At 48.4% G+C, this 24237-nt stretch overlaps 1 protein-coding gene across 1 annotated transcript; it reads right to left on the bottom strand.

The window, feature by feature from the left end:
* On the bottom strand, positions 1-23623 carry LSM11 (LSM11, U7 small nuclear RNA associated). Its single transcript, XM_084760947.1, has 4 exons — positions 23101-23623; positions 15857-15996; positions 5946-6029; positions 1-5520 (listed from the first exon to the last, which is right to left on the bottom strand). The coding sequence occupies exons 1-4, from the start codon at positions 23558-23560 to the stop codon at positions 5110-5112; spliced, it is 1095 nt and encodes a 364-aa protein (XP_084617073.1). The 5' UTR covers positions 23561-23623; the 3' UTR covers positions 1-5109.
* Positions 23624-24237: the final 614 nt, after the last annotated feature.

Here is a 24237-nt window from a genome sequence, read left to right as displayed (position 1 = left end):
TGGATACAGTCATATTTATTAGTTTCCAGACTCCCATTTGACAGACATCAAAAGCTGAACATTGCAAGTGGAGGTTTGTAGCAGCAGCCCCCCTCAATAGGAAGGGTCTCAGTTGACCTAACAACAAGGGGGAATGTAAAGATGAGACCAGTTGGGGCCTCTCAGTGGCTGTATGAACACTCAATCCATAAACAGCCACACAGCTTCAGCCCTGTCCCTAAAACCACCACCAAGTCACGGTCAGCAGGGACACAGTTGCCAAAGTCTTTACATGTCTGTACTGAATAAGCAAATCACTCTTGGTTGCTGTCATTTTTGGTTTTTGAGATGCTTTCCTCTGTAGCTTAGACTGGCCTAGAACTCACAGTGATCCTCCTACCTCAGTCTCCTAAGGGTTGGGATTACAGGTGTGAGGTTTTTAGGGCATGAATCACTGTCTGCTTTCCTGCAAAGGAAAACAGAAAAGGAGGCAACAGCTGCTCTGGAGGCAGGCAATCATCTGAAGCAACCCCTAGGAGGTCCCAGACATTTCCTCATACCTCTGAAAACACATCAGACATTTGCTTCCCAAGACTCACAATCAAATGTGACTGCAATGCGCCAGGAAACAAACTCCCAGCCTTCTCTAGGATGCCTGTGTTCACAGACAGTGTTCTGACAGAGCCTGGACTCTGGAGCTTAAAGACTCCAAGGGTCCTGGCGTGCTCAGTCTTCTCGCCCCTGATCTTTGGACCACCCATGCTACTTCTTGACACAGGGCTTTCACTTTTAACAGAGTGCAAGAGAACTGACAAGCATTTGAAAAATACTCAAGACACTGGGAGTTAAGGAGGCCCAACCCTTCTTCAGAAAATTGTGACAGGAGCCCAAGGCTTATCTTAAATCCACCAATTTGCCAGATAGTAACAGCAGACTCAACTGCCTTTCCCACACAGGCCAGATGAGATGGTCTTGCTTTCAACCATGGAGAAAAAGCCTTCTGGGCAAGAAAACACAGATGAACAGAGGTACCGACACCAGGCTGCATGCATTCCAGGTAAGGTGCAGGAAGAGGAAAATGCAAACACCTCTCAAGCTACTCAATTTACACCACCACCAGACTCTTTTTTTCCATTAACCTGACCTGCACACAGCAACTATTTCATTCATAAAAAGTATGTAAGGGGACAAAACGCTTTGGGGGAGCACCAACGACAGCTAGCTGTCTTTGAATAATTTTAATTTTGTTCCTACAGGAAAAATCTACAGGACATTTAAAGAAGCAATTTATAGAACCAACTGTTATTTCCTGATTTTGCCTGGGTGGCTGTCAGGGAGACAGTGCAAACAGAAACATAAATACCCACTTCACATCATGCAGGGTCTATTTCTTTTTTCTTAAAAGGCAGAGTGTTGGGACAAAGCTTTGTGAGGCTGATGCGGATTAAGGGCAGCTCAGAGTTCAAGATTTGACAACCTGAAGGGGCATTCTTTCCATGCCAAGACAGATGGGGCTGTTCCAGACCTGACAGCAGCTCGCAGCAAGGGTTCATGGGCACCTGCACCAGAATGCTCTGCCTCGATGTGCACCAGGCAAAGAGCAAGGTGCACACTCCTCCAGAGTCCCTGCCTCAGACGCTCAGTGGCTAAGTGTTACACAAACCGCCTGCTGGTCCTAAGAAAGGGAACCTCAAACTTCCCAGACGCTAGAACAAACAACCCCGGTGGAGGCTGTACTGATTGGAGCACAAGCATGACTCGGCGGACACAGAATGGCATGTGGGTGCCATGCGTAATCATGTGACACAGCAGGAAGGGCCCTGGTTCCACATTAACAGTGCCATTTAATGCAGGCTACTTTCAAAATAGTATTTCCACCCATGACCTTCCCCAGCTTTCCTGTAATCTACGTGTACAATGACCACTCTGTCAAAGCAGTCGCTGAGATGCAGACAGAAATCTGGGTGTCTGCACAATGGCTGACAGGGCCTCCATGAGCCTGGCCCCCTTTGTCTATTTAAGCTGTACTCCTTAGTCTGTGGTCGGCGGCCAGGGCCCTCGTCCTGTGTGCTGTCTCCCTTACACTTGAGTAGGAGCCTTTAACAACCTTGTTTGGGTGGTGATACTTAACCTATCTGTAACTGCTATTTGAACTGAGCACAAGACTTTGGCTAAACTGGTAACAGTAAGAGTTGAGACAGGGTTGGTAGGGGACCCCTTTAGTTGCAGCACTCGGCAGGCAGAGCTATGAGTGTGAAGTCAGCCTAGTCTCAAAAGCAAGTTTCAGACCAGCCAGGGGGACACAGTGAGATTCTGTCTCCAAAAAAGTTAAAGAAAACAAAAAAACCTGAGCCAATCACTAGCCCATGGTATGACTGTAACATGACCACCTAACACAGCCAGACACTCCTGAAAAGACCAAGCCGTATTCACCAGGAACACAGCTGTACACTGTGAACAATTCAGGTGTCTGAACAATCAAAGCAGTTTATTTAAAAGTAAGGTGTATCCTTAGGAAAACTCTAATCCCCACCTAACACCAGTGAGAAGGTCTTACTCCACTCCTGAATCATGGGGCTCCTTGGACGGAGCACATGGCATCACCAAGCCCTCTCCCTGGGGTCTTTCTCCTAGGGAAAACTTCAGCTCCTGACTCATTCACTCACTCATTCATGCCAGGGACTGAACTCAGGGTCTCATGAACACCCAGCACAGGGCCTGCCAGGAAGGGCCCAGCCCAGCCCCCGAGCCACTACAGTGACTCATTATGTATGGCCTATGTCATATCATTTTTGAGAAGCAATACATTATTAGACCTATTTTTCTTCATTTTTGAAAATTTTTCCAATACTAAAGAAAAGGCAATAATTTATCAAATTGACTTCTCTAAGAATAATTACCATGCTCTGCACAAAATTGCACAGTTCCTAGAGAGTGTTCATTTCAGAATCATTGTCCAAATTAAACAAATAAATGGAGGGGATCTAAAGATAGAGCACGCACAATTTAAAGATAATTTTCACAGCTAGGGTTGTCATGTTGAGGGGAAAATTATAAATCAATCCTTGTGGAAATATGGGAGAGTTACATAGCAACTCGGAAGTGGCATTTGTATAAAATAAAGTAGGGGGTCACAGGGATCAAAAGGGACTCTTTCTATTCCTTTTGATCGCACCTTTCTACATAGTTGGAGGAAAAGAGCATCCTCTACAGCTTCTAGCTGTGGGGCAACAGGGCAGACAGGGAGCACAGCCGCACAGGGAACTCTGGTGGAGACACAGGCAATAGAGACTGAGGAATGAACAAACCAAATACTGACATGGGAAAAGACCTGTCACAAGAGGCAGAAGAGAATTCAACTAGAGGACCAAAGAGTTGGGAGCTTGAGTCTGTACCCAGAGCTTCACAGAGCCCAGTGCGCCCGCCCTGTCTTCAAAGTTAGATACAATTAGAAATAAACACAGGTAAACCAAAGGCAAACAGGAAGCCCACAAACCCCGGCTTTGGGAACAATGCTGTTTTTAGATGCATATTTTTCCTTAAGTACCACATCAGATTCCCTTGGAGAGCAGGGCCCAGGATGTGGGAGAGCAGCAAAAAGAGTCTCCTTAAAGAAGATGTTCCTCTGAGAACTCCTGCTTCCCTCTAGAGGAAGGAACAGACCATGAGAAACAGCTGCTGAAGTTCTCCCAGCCTTCTGATGATGGCTACAAGAGCAGAGATGCCAGCTGGGGAGAACCCTTTCTCATGTAGCACCTGCCTTGCTCACAGGACAAGATTCTTTACTGCAACACAGTAAGGAAAATGTATTCTTGGCACTTAGATATGCTTAGAGGCTGTAAAATGCCTACCTAAAATTCTGCCCAAGTGTCCTGGTGAGGTAGGTGTCTGATGGGGAAACTGAGGTACATCTGCTCACCTGTCTTTGTCTGATGAGGCAGTGGTCCAGCTGCATAAGCGTTGTCCCTGCTTTAGGAGGCTTACTCACGCCACTCACAAACCCAGCAGGGGAAATGTTCTAGTCACACATACATCTGGACTAATTAGCTATTTCTTAGTCTTCATTTGAACATAAGTTATCTAAGATGCAGCAAAAATAAACGAACTTTTGTAAATCAATATTGCTAACAGTCTATGTCAAGATGAGGCCCATTCTATACTTGTGAATGAAAAGCATATGGTGATAAAATTCAAGTAGGAGCTTCCCTGGGTCCATTGGTGTTCCTGTCACTCCAGCTTACATGGGAGTCAAGTGTCCTTAGGACACACCCAACCTACTTTCTAAGAACCTCGCTGGCTTGACACAGGGAATGAAAATAGGACCCCTCTTTCACAGTAACACCATCCCAAGAGACGCTCCGCACAGGGCCAGCCCACCTGGAAAGGGGATGCTCAGCCACCACGTGATACATGGGTAGTACTGAGTTCATGCAGACCTCTCTGACTCCAGACAGGAAGGTCACATCAGGACAGTTCACACACAACACATGGCGTGACACCACAAAGTACATGCACTAGCACCATGCCACAGGAGTCGGAGAGGACAGCAGCCACCACGAGCACGGTACGGTCCCATCTGGTATGCCATGTGCAGAGGCCACCTCTGGTGAGGGAAGACTGGCAAGTGCCTGCTGCATTCCTTCCCGTGGGAAGAGGGGGTCAAGGCAGGCTGAGCTTCACACCACACTCCTGCATAAGCTGGTAACTCTCCTAGACCTTATTGATAGTCAAGGATAAGAAATTTCACTTCTTGATCAAGAGAGAAGGATGTAGAGCAAAGGTCAGTTCCAAGAGACGGGTGTAAGGCTCAAACACGATCATGAGCTCAATCAGACTCTCGGTGCTCAGAACACCAGCTTTCAGAAACGGACTCACTCTTCCTCAGACACTTCTTAGTTTCTGTGGTGCATCAGATGCATGGACTGTGAATGGCTTTTGCCTGGTTACTATGGCTGATCTGTCCCTCCCTCAGCTGAGCTTCCAGAGGGTGAGCCAGCTCTGTCCTCTGCACGGGCAGGACCAGTGGGAATCACTGTGACTCACACTTTGTTTGGGATACTAGGATATAGCATAGGAAACAGTTCATGCACTTTATTTCTAGGACCCAGAGGCCAAGTGGGGCTGAGGTGCTCACTGCGCAAGATGCACCAGCAGGACATTTTCGCCTCGAATGAAAATCTGATTTATGTGTCGGGTGAACACCTGCTGGTAGTCCACCTTGGGCTTTCGCTTTTTCTTACGGGACTGGCCTCGTGAAAGGGTGGTGGCCCTAAAGAAAGTACCTCCCGCACTGGACCCTTCTGTCCGCGTAGTCCTCCCCGACAGCTCGGACCTGGACTCCTCCCTTGCAGATGCTTGCAGAGAAGAAGGGACGGAGCGGGAGCGCTTGTGTGAGCCGCGGTCGGTGTCTCCTCGTCCCCACACCGAAGCCACCTTCCAAGTGGATGTCTGGGAGTATCTAGACAGGGTGGAGTCTTCCACTGCAGACTTGGAATCGGCTTCCTTTTTGGAGGAATCTTGAAGTTTCAGCCGATCAAACAGCTATAAGGAAAGCAGTGACAGCTATTAGCCATGGGAATACCTCCAGCCTGACTCTGTCAACATGCACGACAGAAGTCAAATTCCTTAGCTACGTCTTCTGAACCCCTTGTATTGATGTTTTTAAAAGGTGGTGGGTCACTTTTTAATTCCTGGATATAACTCAGATGATGAGGAGAGAAAAGGCACCCCCTTTGTGCCCCCTTGTCTCTGTGGTACACAGCAGGAAGGCAAAGCCTTTGAAGAGGCAGCTTGTGGCTCACAAATGCAGGTAAGAAGCAGGTGCTTTGGGGATCTGCTGGAGCGGAGCATGGTGAGGGAGTAAGACTCCGAGGCAGTGCGGCCAGCACAGCCTGTGCAGCGGGCTTATGATCATGGCTTCTAAGCTAGAAGGCAGGAGTATCCGGGAGGTCAGAGGGGCTGCCTACCCTAGTGAGAGTCAGCGAAGAATCCCGTTCGTATGCTTTGCCTAGGACAGGTTTACGGTAGGTCTCATCCACATCCGTGAGGGCCTAGAGGGAAGAGCCCAAAGGGAAGAAAAGGGATAACGCGCATTACTTATAGGGATTTTGTGAAGAGTAGAGGAGTGTCTATTTACAGCAGGATTAAACAGGCAACTCAGCTCGCACACAAGAAGGCAGGAGGGCCTGACATTCAAAGCTTCTTCTGGCATATTAAATGAGCTTCTTGACAACAGCAAGGTCTCCACAACCCCATGGTAGGTGTTCTGAAATTTAGTGTATGTAAATATGCTGGAAGCTTTTAAAAATACAAACACAAGGCTGCTCTTAAAAAAAAAAAAAAAAGAGTAATGTTTTTTGTTTGTTCCTTTGGTTTGGTTTCCCCCTTCTACTCTGCTTTCTCACCTCCCCTTCCCGGCCCCCCTTCCCCCAGACAAGGTCTCTCTGTGTAGTCTTTGCTGTCCTGGACTCACTTTGTAGAACAGGCTGGCCTCGAACTCACAGAGATCTGCCTGCTTCTCCCTCCCAGAGTGTTGGGATTACAGGCATGTGCCACTGCACCAGGCTTTCTCCCCTGAGCCCTCTTTTTGTTTGTTTGTTTGTTTTTGTTTTTCGAGACAGGATCTCTCTGTGTTAGCCTTGGCTGCCCTGGACTCGCTTTGTAGACCAGGCTGGCCTTGAACTCACAGAGATCCGCCTGCCTCTTCCTCTCAGGTCTTGACCCTTCTTTTTGAGACAGAATCTTATTACATAGACCTGGTTGGCCTGGAACTCTCTATGGAAACAAAGCTAGCCTCGAACTCACAGAGACCCACCTGCCTCTGCCTCTTATGTGCTAGTGTACACTAGCACACTGCTAAATATTTTTGTACATTTGTGTGTATGTAGGGAGAAGATGGACACTATAACTGTTACAACTCTGAGGAGAAACCTATTCTCACAGTCAGGAGCCAAGGAATACCACTAGGTCACACAGCACAAGAAACCTCGCATGAGAGTTATATTACAAAAGTCACAGGGGGATGGGCTGCCTCTGGTCAGGTGAGAAGCAGCAGGGAACTGTGTGAGAGGCAGCTATATACAGCTTCTTGGGGACAGAGTTTTCCAGGGTGGAGAATTCCAGGGCGGGGACTGGTAAGATTTCAAGTCCCGAGTTTGGCGTGAGCCCAGAGATACAAATAGGATTTTGAGCTCAGTCCCTGGTAGTTTTCAAGTCCTGGAACTAAGCTCAGACTTTTTACCCTACATTCTCCTCTTCTTTGATTATTATTAATAAACAATCAGAGGTTACGAAAGGGGGGCAAATTATCATTAAGCTACTTCCTGCTAATTGGGGGAGCTGAAATTTTTGGGGTGAATAATAGGAAGTCACAGGCCTCTAGTTCCATAGTCAGGGGCTGCTAGTTCTGTAACAGCAGCTCATTAAATTCTGGTTAGAAATATTTTGGATCTGCTGTTGAAATCTAGAAAAGACGTTCACAAGGCAGTCAGTAGGACTAAGAGGAGGAGGCAGAGGAAGTTAAGAAAGGCGGTAGCCAGTGGCTTGTTGGACTGGTTCCCTCTTGGCAACCTGCTGCTGAGCAGTCTCCAGACTCCAACACGTAAGTGGTGTGGTTGAACCATTGAGTGTAAGTTCCTGATCCTTTGAAATCTTAATGTAACAATAGCATACAGGGTGGAAAGAAATATGAAATGTTTTATATTGCCTTAAAACACTTTCTTACACCTTCAGAACTTTCTTAAGCTTTCACCTCCTCAGACCTTTATATACTCTCTTACACTCTCACTGCAACTGGGCTGCATTTTCACCAAAAGCCTCTCCTTGGCTCTCCTGAGGAACTGCAGTCCTGCCACAGAGTGCCAAGTCTCAGTTGCTTTCCATGACCCCTTCATGTGCTTTTTAAAGGCTAATACCACCTATCTGACACTTATACCCAATGTTTGGCTACCGGGGGCTAGAGAGATGGCTCAGTGGTTAAGAGCACTGTCTTTCCAAGAAGTCCTGAGTTCAATTCCCAGCAACCACATGGTGGCTTCTCAACCATCTATTCTGGCATCTGATGCCCTCTACTGGCATGCAGATGTACATACAGATAGAGCACTCGTACAAAAAATAAATAAATCTTAAAAAAAAAAAAAAGGAAAGGCTCTGAAGGCAAGCTGGGTGTGGTGGTACATGCCTATAACCCCAGCACTTGGGGAGGCAGAGGCAGGCAGATCTCTGTGAATTCCCTAGGCCAGGCTGGTCTACAAAGTGAGTCCAGGACAGCCAAGGCCGCACTGTCTGGAAAAAACCGAAACGAAAACCAAAGTTTGGCTTTGGTTCATAAGCTACATTCTTGCATGTGAATATGTGAAGGTACAGCTTTAATATCTTACTAAACAAGCGTTGTTTTTTAATCTAATCTTTCATTCACCCTGTTTATATGATTTTGTTTTCAAGACAGGAATTACCATACAGAAACAGAGAAAACAGGCTTGGAAGTAAGCCCCGGTGATGGAGAGATGGATAAGGAAGCTAGAGAGAGCTGAATGAACCTTTGACAACCAGCTATAGCACGCCTTTAATCCCAGCACTTGGGAGACAGAGGCAGGTGGATCACTGTGAGTTCAAGGCCAGCCTGGTCTACAAATTGAGTCCAGGATAGGTAAGGCTACATAGAGAAACCCTGCCTCAAAAAGAAAAACAAAAACAAAAACAAGCAGCTATAGAGCAATTTCCTGACGCTATTAGGACAGACTGTTGGTTAGAGGAAGAGTCTCTTGGATGATAAATATCTATATGTAGGAGCTATCCCAGACAGGTATAGATAGGAACAAATAGAGGAGGGCAGGGCCATTTTGGATATAAAAGATTTTCAGATCATTTGTTTATGCAGTGGAGAAGTTGCCACTGCTGAAAATTGAGTTTGTCCATTTAACTGTATTGAAGCCAGGCTGTTTACAGTATCAGAGTGAGACTTTAATAAAATCTGAGTCCATGGAGAGAGAAAGGGCTGCAAAACAAACTCCCCTGGAGGGAGTCTCTAAAAGCTCCAAGTGGGAGCTGAAAGGCAAGAAAGAAACCCAGGGGTTGTTGAGAAGCCGAGAGACTTCAGGACAGAGCAAGGACATGAGGGTCAAGGTCACAGACAGTGGCCCAAGGGCTTAAGGGCTCAGTGGAACGTAGCAGGCAGTTTCTAAGGGGAGCAGGCAAGGGAACGGGGAGGGTTCCCACAGAGTGAGAGGAGCAGGCATCTTAGTAACTAAAGAGTTGGCCAAGAGGTCCCGGCGATGTAGCAGGCTCCAGGAGCCAGAGGCAGAACACTTACGGAATAGACAAGAGACATATGGTTAGAGCAGGTGGAGGGAAGGGGCGGCTGAAGAAGCAGACTCGAGAATTGGGAACCAAACTATGAGGGGTGGCAGAAGGCAGCAGAAACAGATGATCAGCACACACCTTAAGACTCAAATCAGCAGCTCAGGTCGGTTTGAAATGTTGAGTGTGGCCTCCTCTGAAGAGAGAGAACTTGGGAAGCGGGCAATGTTTGGAGACGCTTATATTTTACAAGGTGGGACAGGTGGTGAGGAGGAAAGGCAGTGAAAGGTGACCTGAAGGTTAACTTCTCTGAGATTCATACTAGAAGCTCAGCTGCAGCCAGGGCACACAGACAAGGTGCTGATCCTTGGAGAGCTCATCTTTGGTCTAATTTTTTTTTTTAAATAATTATATAATAGACTTGAAGGAAGGCCCCAGAAAGGGAGAACAGTGGCTGGTTTAATCCAGGAAGGGGGAGGTAAAGGGAGTCCCATGGCGGGAGGGAACAATGGCAGGAAGACCACGGCTACCAGTGGGCTGACAGTGGGTGCCTGAGACAGTTGATTTGTGTGGCCGATTGCTGATGAGGGAGAAAGGGAGACTGAGGAAGAGAGAAGGGACTGCTGAGCTGAGGCTGGTCAGGGGGAGGCTCATTAGCATGATGGAAACAGTGGTTTAAGCTTCATAGCTAGATTTTTTTGTTCTTTGGTTGGCTTTGGTGGTCATTTTTAATCAACATGGGAGTGAAGTCATACTGCAAAACCCTTCCTTTCTAACCCTAGCAAAGACGACTGTCAGCCACATGGCTGCCAAAATTCCAGTGGGGACAGCAGCAAAGACGACAGCAAGCCATGTTTCCTTTGCTTGTTTTTTGTCTTTTCTGTGACAGGGTTTCTCTGTGTAACAGAGTCCTGGCTGTCCTAGACTCAATTCTGTAGACCAGGCTGGCCTCAAACTCACAGAGATCTGCCTGCCTCAGTCTCCCGAGTGTTCGGATTAAAAGTGTGTGCCATCACCACCCAGCACCACATTTCCTTTAAAATTACCTATGTATAAAATGTTAACTGTCAACCACTGTTATGAGTTTTAAGCTAACCCTTTGTTACAGATTTTACAGATCTTTTTAAAAAAGATTTATTTATTATGTATACAGTGTTTTGCCTGCATGTACACCTGTACACCAGAAGAGGGCAACAGATCTCATTATAGATGGTTGTGAGCCACCATGTGGTTGCTGGGAATTGAACTCAGGGCCTTTAGAAGAGCAGCCAGTGCTCTTAACCTCTGAGCCATCTCTCCAGCCCCTCAGATTTTACAGATTTTTAATCATACTCAATATGCTTGTAAATCTTGATCACTGTCTGGACAGGCACTGCTTGCTTCCAGAGAAGAACAGATGGACCTTAAGGTCAAAGGTTCCTTTTTTCATTCAGAGGCCACTTAAGAGTGCTCAGGGAGAGGCCTGTGCTCTAGGCAAAGTCTTATGGGGTTGGGGAGGGGGGAGAGATGAGTTTCCCACAGGAGATAACAGTTAGCTCTTTTAGAATGAGATGGCTGGTATCAGACAGCAGTGAAAACTGGGGAGTTCCAAAAGCCCATGATGACACCATAAGTGTTACAGCCCTTTGTTAAGCTGTGCTAAACATGGTAGAGGAAGTAAGTGGGTGGATGCCCATAACTGGCCAGAAGGTAGGTCTGGTGAGACACAGGCCTGGCAGTGCTTCTCTGGCAGTCAGCACCGCGCTTGCTGAGATTGAGCGGGCTTCAGCAGCTGCCAAGGCAGCTCTGCCATTAGTCCCTGACCAGCAGTTAAGCTCTGGGCGTCCAGCAACGATTCTTCCGCAGAATAAATGATGAGGTTCAGTCAGTCATGGTGGAGGAATGGTGTGAGCACAGAAAAGGTTATTTCATGAATCAGAGACATTTATAGACCTTGGGCAGTGGGAGGGGTTTAGAGGGTGAATATGTTTGATTCGATGGGGCTAAAGATGCTAGGGACACTTGATTTACATGCAGTGGTACAGAACCTCATTTACATGCAGTAGCATGGAGGCCTATCACAACAAGGAGAACATAGTACTTAATTATTCTATGGGTGGGGGAAGAACATCCAGGTACGATTAAAGGTCATTTGCTGAAAGCTAGGATCTCCTTAGTATAGGGTGGGGCATTTCCAGGAATTCCCAGGTACTTGCTGAACATGTTCTATCAGGAAAGGGTTGGATCTGTAATCTTCCATGCTGGCTATCTGATGCTCCTTTAGAGTTTCTAGGATTTGGGTAGAGGGGACCAAACTGAGAAAGGGAGTCTGTTGCTATATACTAAGCCCAGAAGCGATCCAGAAGCATCAGGCTTTGACCTTTCCAGCAGAGCCCCACACTGAAGTACAGAAAATAATAAAGCACAGGCTGTGGCATGGTGAAACACACCTTTAGTCCTAGCACTCAGGAGACAAACACAGGCAGATCTCTGCGTTAGAGGCCAGCCTGGTCTACAGTGAGTTCCAGGATAGCCGAGGCTACACAGAGAAACCGTATCTTGAAACACAAAACAGAAGGACCATGTTTTGTCCTTCAGAGGGATCTGGCCCAGGGCTTCATAGAGCTTGGAAACACTTTACCACTGACAAACACCTCCAGCCCTCGAACTCCAAAATGTCTGCACAACAGTCTTACAAATCTTGAGATAAGATTTATATTTTAGCAAAAGTTTTAGAGAGCTAAACCAAAACTAAAAGACTACGAGAAGAACGGCGACCGTCCCCACTGGGAATAGTCTGCCCCTTATTTTGTTTTGCTCTCCTTCCTCTGTGACATAGTCAGGTGCTTCTCCTGATATGGGACAGAGATTCTGGAGAAAACCTTTAAACAAGCTTAGGTCTAGAAAAGGGGGAGCCATACCCCAACTCCAGAGCCAGCTTTCAATTGAACACAAAACAACAGTTTACTATCATTCGTACCTAAAAGACACCCGAATTCCTGTAAAACTGGATCCAGTAAGCTGAGCATGAAGAAGGCTTGGAGACAGGAAAATTTTGAGGCCTGGTTATAGACAGAGGACACTGCAGGAGGGAGCTAGGGAAGAGTGGGTACAGGGGCAGGGGTGGGGGTGCAGGGGCGGGGGTGGGGTGCATGCTGCAGCTGGCCTGCTCCCTTGCTTTCTCCCTCTCCACCTAGGTCCTAGCTTCTACTTTGCAACAACTTTACACATCCATCCACTGTAACTTAAATCCAGGGCATTACACAGTGTTGCGGGATACCAGACCAAAAACAAATAGGACTTGGAGCCGAGAAAGAGAAAGCTTGAATATAGCGAATAGGGACTCTCTTTCCATTTCCTTGATCACCCTCAGTCCTTGTAAAGGTCCACAATAATAGTGGGATGTGGGGTGCCGTTAGGCACATTTGGACTGATTATCTAATGGGTGATTGCAAAGGCAAACAAGTTTAGGGCCCTCCAGGTTGAGTGCTAGGTGGAGGCTAGAGGTTTTCTGAAAGACGTCCCAAGGGGGAATCAGAGGGTGTGGGAGACACTTTCTATTGAGGGGAGTGGGGGGAAGAGGAAAAAACATTGCTGCAGCCTGTAACTGAGGGTGTCCCCAGGACTCAGGAGACTTCCCTATAGGCAAAGAAAAAACCAAGAGCTCAGGGACAGGTCTCATCAATAGGAAAGGGTTGGGAATGGAGTCACAAAAGCCACAAGGACCTAGAGAAGCTGTGAGGTTACAGGCAGTTTCAAGGGGGTGGTGGAAAAGGGAGCAGGAAGGGACGCAAGAGTCCTGCTGGGCCTAAGGAAGGAAACTGCAGGGTTGCAGCTCCAAAGGGGGAGGGGAGGATCAGATGAAGGGGGCCAGCCCAGCCTTAAAGACCACAGGTGGGGGCACCTCTGCCTCAAAGGGTAGAGCTAGACACTCAAGGGTTACTTCTGCAGACCCAGGGAAGCATTTACACTGACCCAAAGGGGAACTTAACAGATTGTCACCGTGGAATGGGCTGTCAAGTGAACAGTGAGTGGGAAAGTGAGCCTGTGGCCGGCGGACAGGAAATGAGGGAAAGCGTCCCAGTGCAGCTCAGACTCTAAGGAGAGTCTATCCCAGTCACACCACCCACGTAAGTGATGCAGCTCTGAGAGGAAAGATGTCCCCAAAGGAAGTGTGATAGCCTGAGGGGAAAGGTATCCTGGCAGTTAGAAGCCAAGAGCTACTACAAAGCCACAGCATATGACAATCCTCACCCAACAGATTTATTGGAAGACACACAAAAGCGTGGCTGCTTCTGCTTGGGCAAGATGCAGCAGAGAACTGAACAGGAGGCAGGCTTTATATAGGGCCTCCGGGGGAGGGGCAGAGCTTCCCAGGGAGGAGATTGGTAGGGTTTTGGTTCAGGGATTGGTGGGTTTTTGAGTCCCAGATGTGAGCTCAACACTTTGTTGTTTTGGATGAGCTCAGACTTTTTTCTCTATACATGTGTGCTACCATTTGGGCACAGAAGTCGATGACAACCAACAGGACCCAGCTCTTACTTTCTACAGTGGGATCTGAGGATCAAATCTTGTCTTTGGGCTTGGTGGCCAGTGACTTTACCTGCCCGAGCCATCTCATCGGCCCCGGGGTTAGAGATGCCTGTGTGTCCTGTTCAACAGAGAGCCCAGATGGTGCTGCTCTGGGGTAGCCGTACACCACATGCTAAGAACCATGGCTGCTCCTTCACCTGCTCAGCTTCCGTGAGCCTAGGGTTCCCGTGGATGACATGATCACCAGAAAGATCAGCCTCACAGGACAGCTGCCAGATCAGTGAGATGTGCAATGGAAATTACCCTGAAAAGTGCAAACTTGCCCTAAAACCAGAAGAAACAGTAGCTACCACCACCACTTTTAGAAACGAGAAAATGGAGGCTCAGTGGGATCACCACGCAGAGCCGTGCCTAGGGCTCTGTGGGGACTCCGCTGGGTAAGGTGGAGGTCTGACTTCTCTGGCTAGCTGACTCCCACTCTATGATGGTGGACTCTCCTTTCTTAGCGGGGTTTTCACCCCACCTGATCTGGTGATCCCGGAGTTTGTAAGGAGCTGTAACATAGCCCTCAGGGAAGATGACAAGCCTGACCGTTTCCTGATAAGGAACTTGACCAGCAAGCACAGGGAGTTCCTAGAAGTGCCCCGCCCTCTGCTGAGCAGATAGATCCTCGTCTCCAGCAGAAGACCTTTAACTGTAGCTAGAAGTTGCCCAGTGTTACTGCACGTAAGTGAGCTACTGCACCACTGTATGTAGATGAAGAATCCTGGCACCCTTAGCCCTACTGAATCAGACACGTTCACCCTCAAAACCCCTCCTCACTACTCAAGTTATATAAATAAAAGCTGGCTGGCTTGCAGTGTGCATGTATGGGGTGGGGGTGGGGGGAGAGGACATGCTCTCTTGTTTACCATTCCTCCACCATGACTATTTCTGGGGGAACTGCCGGTGGAGGCCCGGTGATCAGGCAGCACTGGCACCACTGGGCTGTGCACCCAACCTGCCTGCCAGCGGGGTTTCAGACATCTGCCTGCTTCTGCTGCTGCGCTTAGCACAGTGGCTCAAACAAGGAGCTGTAACACCTGTGGAGCTCCTGAGTCTCCGCTACCTTTTGAGATCTGCAGTCGCATTCTAAAAGGAGCTAAGCTGCTACACCCTGTGGAAAATTCATTTTCCAGGCCTCACCCTAAAGTACCCTAGCCACCCTTGAGTGAGAAACGTTCTTGTCCAGAGGAAGCAGTGCCTGGACCATCCCGAAGGCTGTGGGACCCTGGCCACCCACCCGCAAGATGCTGAACAAAAGGATTGAAATTCCGTAACAATTAAAAGGGTCTCTAGCCAGACATGGTGACCCACACTTTTAATCCCAGCACTAGGGAGGTAGAGGCAGGGGGATCTCTGAGAGTTCTGTCAGGCATGGTGGCGCACGCCTTTAATCCCAGCACTCAGAAGACGGGCAAATGGATCTCTATGAGCTCTAGGCCAGCATGGTCTACACAGTGAGTTCCACCAAGAGTACATAGTGAGCCCCTGTCTGCAGCCTGGTCTACACAGTGAGTTCCAGGACAGCCAGGGCTACACAGAGAAACCTTGTCTCAAACAAACAAAAAACAAACAAGCAAAAAACAAACAAAAACAAAAACAAACAAAACAGAATGGCTAGTAGGCAGTCTATCCAAAATTGCTAAAGGAAAACAACAGTTAGTCTTAAGGCTCTAGGTCTTTCAGCCTTAGCACTAAGGGCACGGAGGACAAGACAGTTCTTGGTATGGTGGAGGGAAGCTGTCTTGTGTGCTGCCCATGTTTATAAGGCAGCACTGCAGCCTCATAGTCACACAGTCTCACAGGGTGACAATCTCCATGCACTGCCCACGTTCCCGGATGGGAGGGAAGAACAAACTGCCCTATTAAATGGCACCCTGCTTTAAGGGAAGGAGCAGAAGAGCCACTTGTAGCAGTGACTGTCCGGGGGTAAAGATGTCAGGTGAGAGACTACTCCTTGGGCTTTGCTTTAACAAGGTGACACATGCCCTTTAGAAACATGGGGGATTTAAGAGAAAGTTATTACCATATTCCAGAACTTGTCAAATGCAACGAGGAAGCCTGTGCAGACACCGCGAAGTCCCTTGAACGTGCGGATGTGAACATTCACCTTCACTCCCTCGCGGATACAGCGGTGGAGCTCACCCAGAGGGCTGCCTTCATGTACTGAAAGAAGAGAAAGTCTGGGTCAGCACTGGACAACAACTGCCTTCCGGGCAGGCCAGCCGGCACCCTCAGCACACCCAAGGCATCCATCCCTGTCTTCACCACTAGGGACCCCAGGAGTGGCGGAATGAGACCGGCCAGAAAGGAGGCCAGATTCTAACAGAAGCTGCGTGTGCGACTCGAATCTAAATCTTTCGCTATCTATATATAAATGTCTGCTCTATTTGATGATGACAGTGATTATTCTAAGAGAATAAAAGGGAAAGCTCACACCCATAGCTGGGGTCTTCTCAGGCCTGTGATTTTCAGCATTAATTCTGGTGAACTGTATACCTGGGTCAACCTTGTGAACCAAAAGCCTTGTTCATATGTTTGAGGGAAATCAACTCTGCCTCACACTGTCTGTAAACCTACGCTCTCCTCTCAAAGAAAATGGCCTTTTGAGGAATTAAATATTATCCATTAAAGTAAAAACTTATTTTAAGCCGGGCATGACAGCACATCTTTAATCCCAGCACTCAGAACTCAGAGGCAGGCAGATCTCTGAGTTAAGGCCAGCCCGGCCTACAGAGAGAGTTCCAAGAGAGTCAAAGCTTTAGAGAGAAACTCTGTCTCAAAAAATCAAAATTACATAAATAAATAAATCATATTTTAAAAATATGACCATTATAGCTATTTCTGTTCATTGAGTAATTTCATATTATTTGTCATAAAAGTTTAAAGTTGTAAACTTGGTGCAGTGGCACATGCTTTTAATCCTAGGACTTAGGCGGCAGAGGCAGGCAGCTCTCTGTGACATCAAGTCTAGCTGTTCACAAAGTGTAAAGTTGTTTTGGTATTTATGATTATATTTTAATAAATACATAGTTATGGGTATATTTACAATGAATTAATCCATTGAATTATATATTTTTTAAATTTAAAAATTGTATATTTCAATTTATCATATACAATATTAGGTTTCATTGTGGCACCACGGAACAAAATTTGTCTTTGCTGTAGAATGGCATCTTGATGTAGACCCAGAGGGAGCTCTGGAGTTACTGTATTTCAGTGTATGTCTTCATCCTGGGAGGAAACGGACCTGCTGGTGTGAAGGATGTCTGCCCAGTGGTCTGGCTGCTCAGAGTCCTAACAGTCATCTTGTGAACATAGAAGTGTGACCCCGTAAGGAAGGAATAATGGACAGGAAAGATTTCATTTTTAGAGTAGAAGACTTTCTTGCAGAGCTTGGGGCAATGACAGGCTTTTCTTTCTTCATGTGAATTATCTTCTGTGTACTGCTAGTTCTAGTATTTAAAACGCGCGCGCGCACACACACACACACACACACACACACACACACCACACAAAGAACCTCAATACATTTTTTAAAACCGAAATTGTGTTATTTCCAGTGGTGTGAGAGAGAACAGCCTTGTACTTCAGCTTGAATAACTGATCTCCTCATTCATGAGTTGGCGCAGAAATGAAATCCGTGACAAATGAAGGAAAATCCTCTTGCAAGAAAATGACTCAACATCTGAGAGTGGGAGTTTATATGTCAGATTGGAAATTAGGTAACATAGTGCAGTTGGAGGCAAAGTGTCAGCAACAGTGGCCTCAGAAAGGAAGCAGGGGCTGGAGAGACGGCTTAGCCATCGGAAGCTGAGGTCACAGCCAAGAATATAAGAAAGACAGCAGAGAGCACTGCCGGCCACCAATCTGTCTTCTGGCAACGGCTCTGAATCCTCGCTAAATCTGTGTGTGTGTGTGCATGTGTATGTGTGTGTGCAAGCTCGTGTGTGGATCTGTGCATGTCACAGGCTTTCTAAACTCAGGTATGTAAGCAGCGTTTAGTGCCTCACCCAGAGTAACCTCAGGAAGGGGCTTTATCCTTCCTTTGTAACAAAGTTCCTTCCTTTGTAAAATGGAATTGGAGTAGTGACCTTCTAGATCCTTCAGGAATAATAATAGGTCTCTATAATTCAGTGTGTTGAAGCTCCTCACAATGCCCAGGTTAGACTCGCCTCACACAAATACGCATGCCTCTTCCACAACGGAGAAGTTCTCTTTCCACGTTGAGCAAAATAAGGGGCCTTACTGTGTCTTCCTGAAACAGGAGGTGCAAGCACGCACCATAGCTAAGCCAACGGCAACTCGGGCATCTTAACTCTCATGTCTGTAACGCTGCTGTGATTTTCTTCTCCCAAACAGTCAGCAAGCTGTAGTTCCAGGAAGAGTCATTGTCCTCTATGAGTGGTCAAAACACAACAGCAGCATCACCTCTGAAAGTGAGCTGCCAAGGCAAAGGGAGCTTCCCTCGTTCCCAGCCATTTCATGACAGACTCCAGATGGATATAAAACTATATATATATAAAACACATTGTTGAGGGCTGGAGAGATGGCTCAGTGGTTAAGAGTGCCGTCCTGCTCTTCCAAAGGTCCTGAGTTCAATTCCCAGCAACCACATGGTGGCTCATAACCATCTGTAATGTGATCTGATGCCCTCTTCTGGCCTGTAGGTGTACATGCAGGCAGAGCAGAAGACTATATAATAATAAATAAATAAATCTCAATAAAACCAAACCAAAACAACAACAACAAAAAAGACCAAAAACCCACACATTGTTTTGAGGACAGTTCTTCCAAAACCGCTTCCTCTCCTGCCACTACTCTGGAGACACATCCACCCAACTCCAGAAGAGCTCTGTTTGTGGTCAGCAAGAAGTTCAAGGCATAGTTCTCAGGGATGGAGACCTTCCCAGTGCTCCCCATTTCTGAAGCACAACTCATTCCACGTGGTTGTCATGCGGCCCCCTTCCCCAAGGACAACATCCTCATTACTGCCACTTTGGGTTCTGTAAGAGCCAGGCCCCCTGGTATGCTCACGTTAAATCCATCCTTTTGTTTAAGTCTCACTACCTTAACACACAGGTGCGTTTGCTCCCAAGAGGCTGAGGGTTCCTTTGCTGTATTCAGATGAAAATCATGAACAGAAAGATTCTCGGTTCAGCAACTGCAAGCTTCAGGAGCCAGGCTTGCTCTGCTAGGGGTCCACAGGGGTCCACTCCTCCACAGCTGGCCCCAGTGGCTCCACACGCCTCCACTTCCATGGCTCTCGGCTGCCCTTTTCTGGCCACAGACTCTTTGTCATCTCCACACTCCTTCAGGTCTTCATAGCCTCAGCCTATATAATTTCTGTTCCCAAGCACTCTCTGGAACTCTCTGGAACTCTCCAGCAACCCTCTAGGTGCTGCTGGGTATGCCTGGGGCTAGCATCCTCAGGAAGTTGTCCACTCTTCATATTACCAGGTCGGCCCGCTCTGCCCAAGACAAAGGCCATTAAGTGCTCAGTAAAGTCATTCGGATGAGGATGCACTGAGGCCGAGCGTTCCAGCAGAAGCGGGAAACCCAGAGAAGAGCAAAGCAAGGGCTGTGTTCACAGCACGTGCGCAGCCCCCGGTGCTAAGTGCCCTTGGTCCCACGGTATGTGCAGGTTCACTGGGTAAGCTTCTTCTGGCTGTCATGAATAGAGGTGACCCTCCTCCCCCTGACTGAGGACATCTCCAAGATGGGTGGGGTTATCCACAGAGGTTGTTGAGCTGAAGCGCTGTCTCCCGGAACCCTTAGGGTGACATTGTAGGGTTGAAGTGCAGTCAACTCCCAAGGTGGCAGCTGTCAGTATGGTGGTCTCCAGAACAGAAGTGAGAGCGTATCAAACAGGCGTGACAGCTACGGAGATTTCTGTGACCAGGCTGACAACAGGCTGGGGTAACATGTCCCAAGGGTCTGAAATAAAGTGTTCCTGGGACAACACGAGGCATTTAAAAGCAGCCATAGTCCCTGAGGACAGACCCCAGTGGTGGCTGTGGCTGGTGGATTGATGGCTCCAGGGTTTCTGAGAAGGCAGTGCTGGAGCAAAAATGGTACACTCGCCACCTTCCCTATTGGAAGTGGCAACAAGGTTTGTCGAAGCACCGCTGGGCTCAGGGAACACACAGATAACAACAGATGCCCCTATCTGGCCAATCCCATGTCTGACACGATGGGTTGTTGCTGGGTGGTTTGTGCTACCGATGGACTTTGGGCAGGTTCCGACAGTTGCCAACTAAGAGACTGAAATTCTCACTTGTTCATTATTTCAGGCATTTAAAAAGGTAAACAAAATATTAAGAAGAGCTCACAGCGGGGTCAAGGACACCACAAGAAAACCTACAGAATCAACTAACCTGGGCCCGTAGGCACTCACAGAGACTGAACCATCAATCAGACAGAGAGCATGCATGGGACTGACCTAGGCCTCCTACACATATGTAACAGTTATGCGGCTTGGTCTTCACGTGGGACTCCTAACACTGGGAGCGGGGGTGGGGGGTGTCTCTGACTCTGTTACCTGCCTTTGCCACCCTTTCCCTCGACTAGGCTGCTTCATCTAGCTTCAATAGAAGAGCAGGTGTCAGCTGGGCGTGGCAGTGCACACCTTTAGTCCCAGCACTTGGGAGGCAGAGTCAGGTGGATCTCCGTGAGTTCAAGGCCAGCCTGGTCAACAGAGTGAGTGAGTCGAGGACAGCAGGGCTGTTACACAGAGAAACCCTGTCTCAAAAAACAAAAATCAAAACAAAACACACACAAACACACACACACACACACAAAGCAGATGTCTAATCTCACTCCTTGATTATGCCAAGGCTGGTTGATATCTGTGTGAGGCCTCCCTTTTTCTGAAGAGAAAGGGAGGAGTGATGTGTGGGGTGTGGGAGGGAGGGCTGCTAGGAGAGGAGGGAGAGGAAGGAAACTTCTGTCAGGATGTAAAGTTAGTTAAGTAGTTAATTAATTAATAATAATAATAAAAAAGAAGTGCTCACAGCAAAGATCTACCACAAAGTTAGCTTCTTTATCCTCTGGTAAGCTATCTCTAATAAGGCCTTCCCCAAGTACTCTGAGGGGAGGCTGGTCCTACTGGCACTCATAATTATCACACTAACAAAGAGGCTCAAAGGCATCAAAGTAATCTGTTCAAGGTCACTTTTCTGAGTCAACAGCTGAGCCAACACGCAGTCCAAGCACCTACAAGTATCCTGACCTTTAATTAATTCAGGTCAACCTGAAAATAATAGTGACCGCCATTACAACAACCTACAGGAAGTGATATCAGCCAGCTGTTGAAAGCTTCCCTACTAGTGAATGTCACTGTGGTAAATGTTTTCAAAGTGTTGATGAATTTAACCCTTTCAGTGACAGACAGGCGCTACTAGTGCTTTCATTAACCACATGGAAAAATCAGGTCAGCAGGTGTGAAATGCCTGAAATAAAACAGCTAAGCTGGGCGTGGTGGTGCACGCCTTTGATCCCAGCACTTGGGAGGCAGAGGCAGGCAGATCACTGTGAGTTCAAGGCCAGCCTGGTCTACCAAGAGAGTCCAGAACAGCCAGGGCTATTACACAGAGAAACCATGTCTCGAAAAACTCAAAATAAATAAATAAATAAAAATATAAAAATAAATAAATAAAACAGCTAGAAGGGGGAGAAGCCAGTGTTCAAACTTAGGTGAACCCTAGACATTTATGAAAAGAGGTGAAGTATACCAAGAAACTTGAGTTTTAATGACTGTTTTCTCACCCATGCCCTTCTTTAAGGTCAAATCCTAAAGGTGGCTCCATAACAAATCTAATCCCCGTGCTGTAGTCATTTGCTTGCTTTCTGAAGGCATCCGCCCATCTCCCATGCTGCTTCCAACTGCTGCAGGTTTTCAGTGAACAAGGCTAAGACTGTGAGGTCTAAACTCCAGAGATGAACTTAACCATGAGAGCCAGATGAAGCTGGTCTTCACCACACAGCCCGGAAAACACTGGAAAAACCAGACCCACGCTCAACTGTTGCCCTTCACCATCTTGGCTGCAAGGCAGTAGCAGGAATAAATGGGAATACGTGTTAACACTCTGAGACCTGGGTGCAAGTCAACAAGCTAACAACAGTGGCAAAACACACAGGCCAAAGAAGTTACTGCAACCGCTTGTTCCCCAGCCAGGCATGCTCTGTCTTTCTGCTGCTGCTGCTGTGCAAGCCAGCTCTGGAAAATCCTAGCTGGGCAGGGAGGCTCCAGTACAGTATGTTATCCCACAAAGGCACCGGCAGCAGTAACACTGCTTTTCAGGGTGTTTCTCTCTTAATAAACAAATTTCTAGGAACATAACAAAACAAGATCTCTTGCTGAGTTCACTCCTCTATTTAAAAAAAAAAGCGGCTTTAACAAGGGAACGATTTAATTAGCCAGGCTACAGACGCTCTGACTGGCTAAGTAGGTCATTATGTTCACAGGGCAGATGTCATAACTATTTGGCATAACCCTAGGCTGTTTTTATTCCATTTATACAAGACCTAAATAGCACATCTGAACCTTTGCTGATCCTCACCCTGAGGATCTATTAGGAAGCGGCAAGCAATCCCTTTGTGCCATTTACACCTTCAGAATTTAAAACAACCTGCATGCACCCAGGACAACTTGAGCTTGACAGACAGTCCTGCCCCAGCCAGCCAGTGGCTGTAAAACCGCACCTGTGTGGTTGCATTCTGTGTCTGCGGCATTCCCACACTAGTGATTTAGCTAATGTGAACATAGGTGATCAAATCCTTGCAGCCGATTTGCCAACGACACCCCAGGCGGAGCTGTCACTTACCATGCTGGGCTGTAAGATGTCTCTTGTGCTGTGTGATCATGTCCATCTCCCCACTCTCCACCTGACCCTCAAATCCCACTCACCTTCACACTGGCTGTGCCCCAACACAACTTCTGGACGTCCCCTCCCTACTTCCCTGCAGTGGTCCCCCAGACCTCTCATCCATCACTCCTGCAGACCTCTGGTGCTCCGTAAACCCGTCTGCAAGCCCCACAATCGCTCCCCATGCCTCATGCCTCCCGCAGCCCCTCTGCAGCTCCCCATCACCTGGGGACAATCCTCCTCCGGTCATCAATGGCCTGTACAGATCTTCCCCCGTGGGTTGTCACTCTCCTCAACTCTGTGGCTCACAGGCGACCCTCCCCGCGCCCCCAAGGCCCTCCAGACTTCCGCAGATGCCCTCTGCCAGCCCTTCCTAGACCTCCCCCCGCCCGGCAGCACTCACAGGGCATCCGCGTGAGCACGTTACGGGGCGCCTTCTTGCTGCGCCCCTGTGCCTGGCGTCGCGCCCCGGCCGCGCCGTCCGGGTCCTCTTTGACCACCATGAGACGACGCAGGCGCTGGATGCGCTCCGGATCCGGGGTGGGCGCGGCGCGGCGACGGGCCTTAGAGGAGGTCCCGGTTCCCACGGAGGTTCCGGTGGTTCCTGTGGAGGTTCCCGCCGAGGCAGGCTCGCCCGTGCCCCGCGCCCGGCCGCGCCCGGTGCGCCCGCCCTTCAGGAAGCTCTCGTACTCCGCCACGTTGTTGAAGCAGGGCGCGTTGGGGTAGGGGATGGGCGGCAGGTGCGGCGCGTACAGGGCCAGCAGTGGGTCGAAGCTGTAGGAGCTGACGTCCAGCCGCGGGCTGGTTGGGCTGGCTGGGCTGCCGGCAAGAGCCGACCTCGCCCCCCACTCGCGCTCCTCCATGTTTGAAAGGCCCGCAAGCCGAGGCCGATGGGAGGGAGGAAGGAGCCGGGGCCGCCAGAGGGCGGCACTGCGCAGCCGCAGGCGCGGCTTAAGGGGAACGCACTGCGCAGCCGCTGCCGCAAGGGGGCAGCATCGACTTGCTCTGGAGAACGGCAGGGGGCGTGGCACGTGGTGGGAGGCGTGACCTGCCTAGGCCTCGCTCCGCCTCCACAGACAGCTGATAGGTTGAGGGCCTCCTCGGACCTTTTCCTTTTGTTATTAAAGTGGCTACTATTTATTATTTCTCATTTCTGCCCCCCCCACATTGATATTTACTATCTTTTCTGAATTTGAGATCTAACACAATATACAAATTATTCGAAAACAAAGCCAACATTCCCGAGGCAGTACAAAAACTAGCCATTTAAGCCGCACGTGGTGGCGCACGCCTTTGATCCCAGCACCTGGTAGGCAGAGGCAGGTGGATCTCTGTTGAGCTCGACGCCAGCCTGGTTTACAAAGCGGACTTCCAGGGCTGGCAGGGCTACACAGAGAAACCCTGTCTCGGATAACAAAACCAAAACCCAGAAATTAGCCGTGTATTAAGCAAAACAAAACACCTCTTTGATACCTAACTTATGGACAGCTTAGGGTGTTCGACGCTCCATACTCAGGTGTGGGCCCCAAGACCTGCATTT

Source organism: Acomys minous (assembly GCF_964271855.1).
Source record: "Acomys minous genome assembly, chromosome: 16".
NCBI classification, from domain to species: Eukaryota; Metazoa; Chordata; class Mammalia; order Rodentia; family Muridae; genus Acomys; species Acomys minous.
This window is presented reverse-complemented; position numbering and strand designations above follow the sequence as displayed.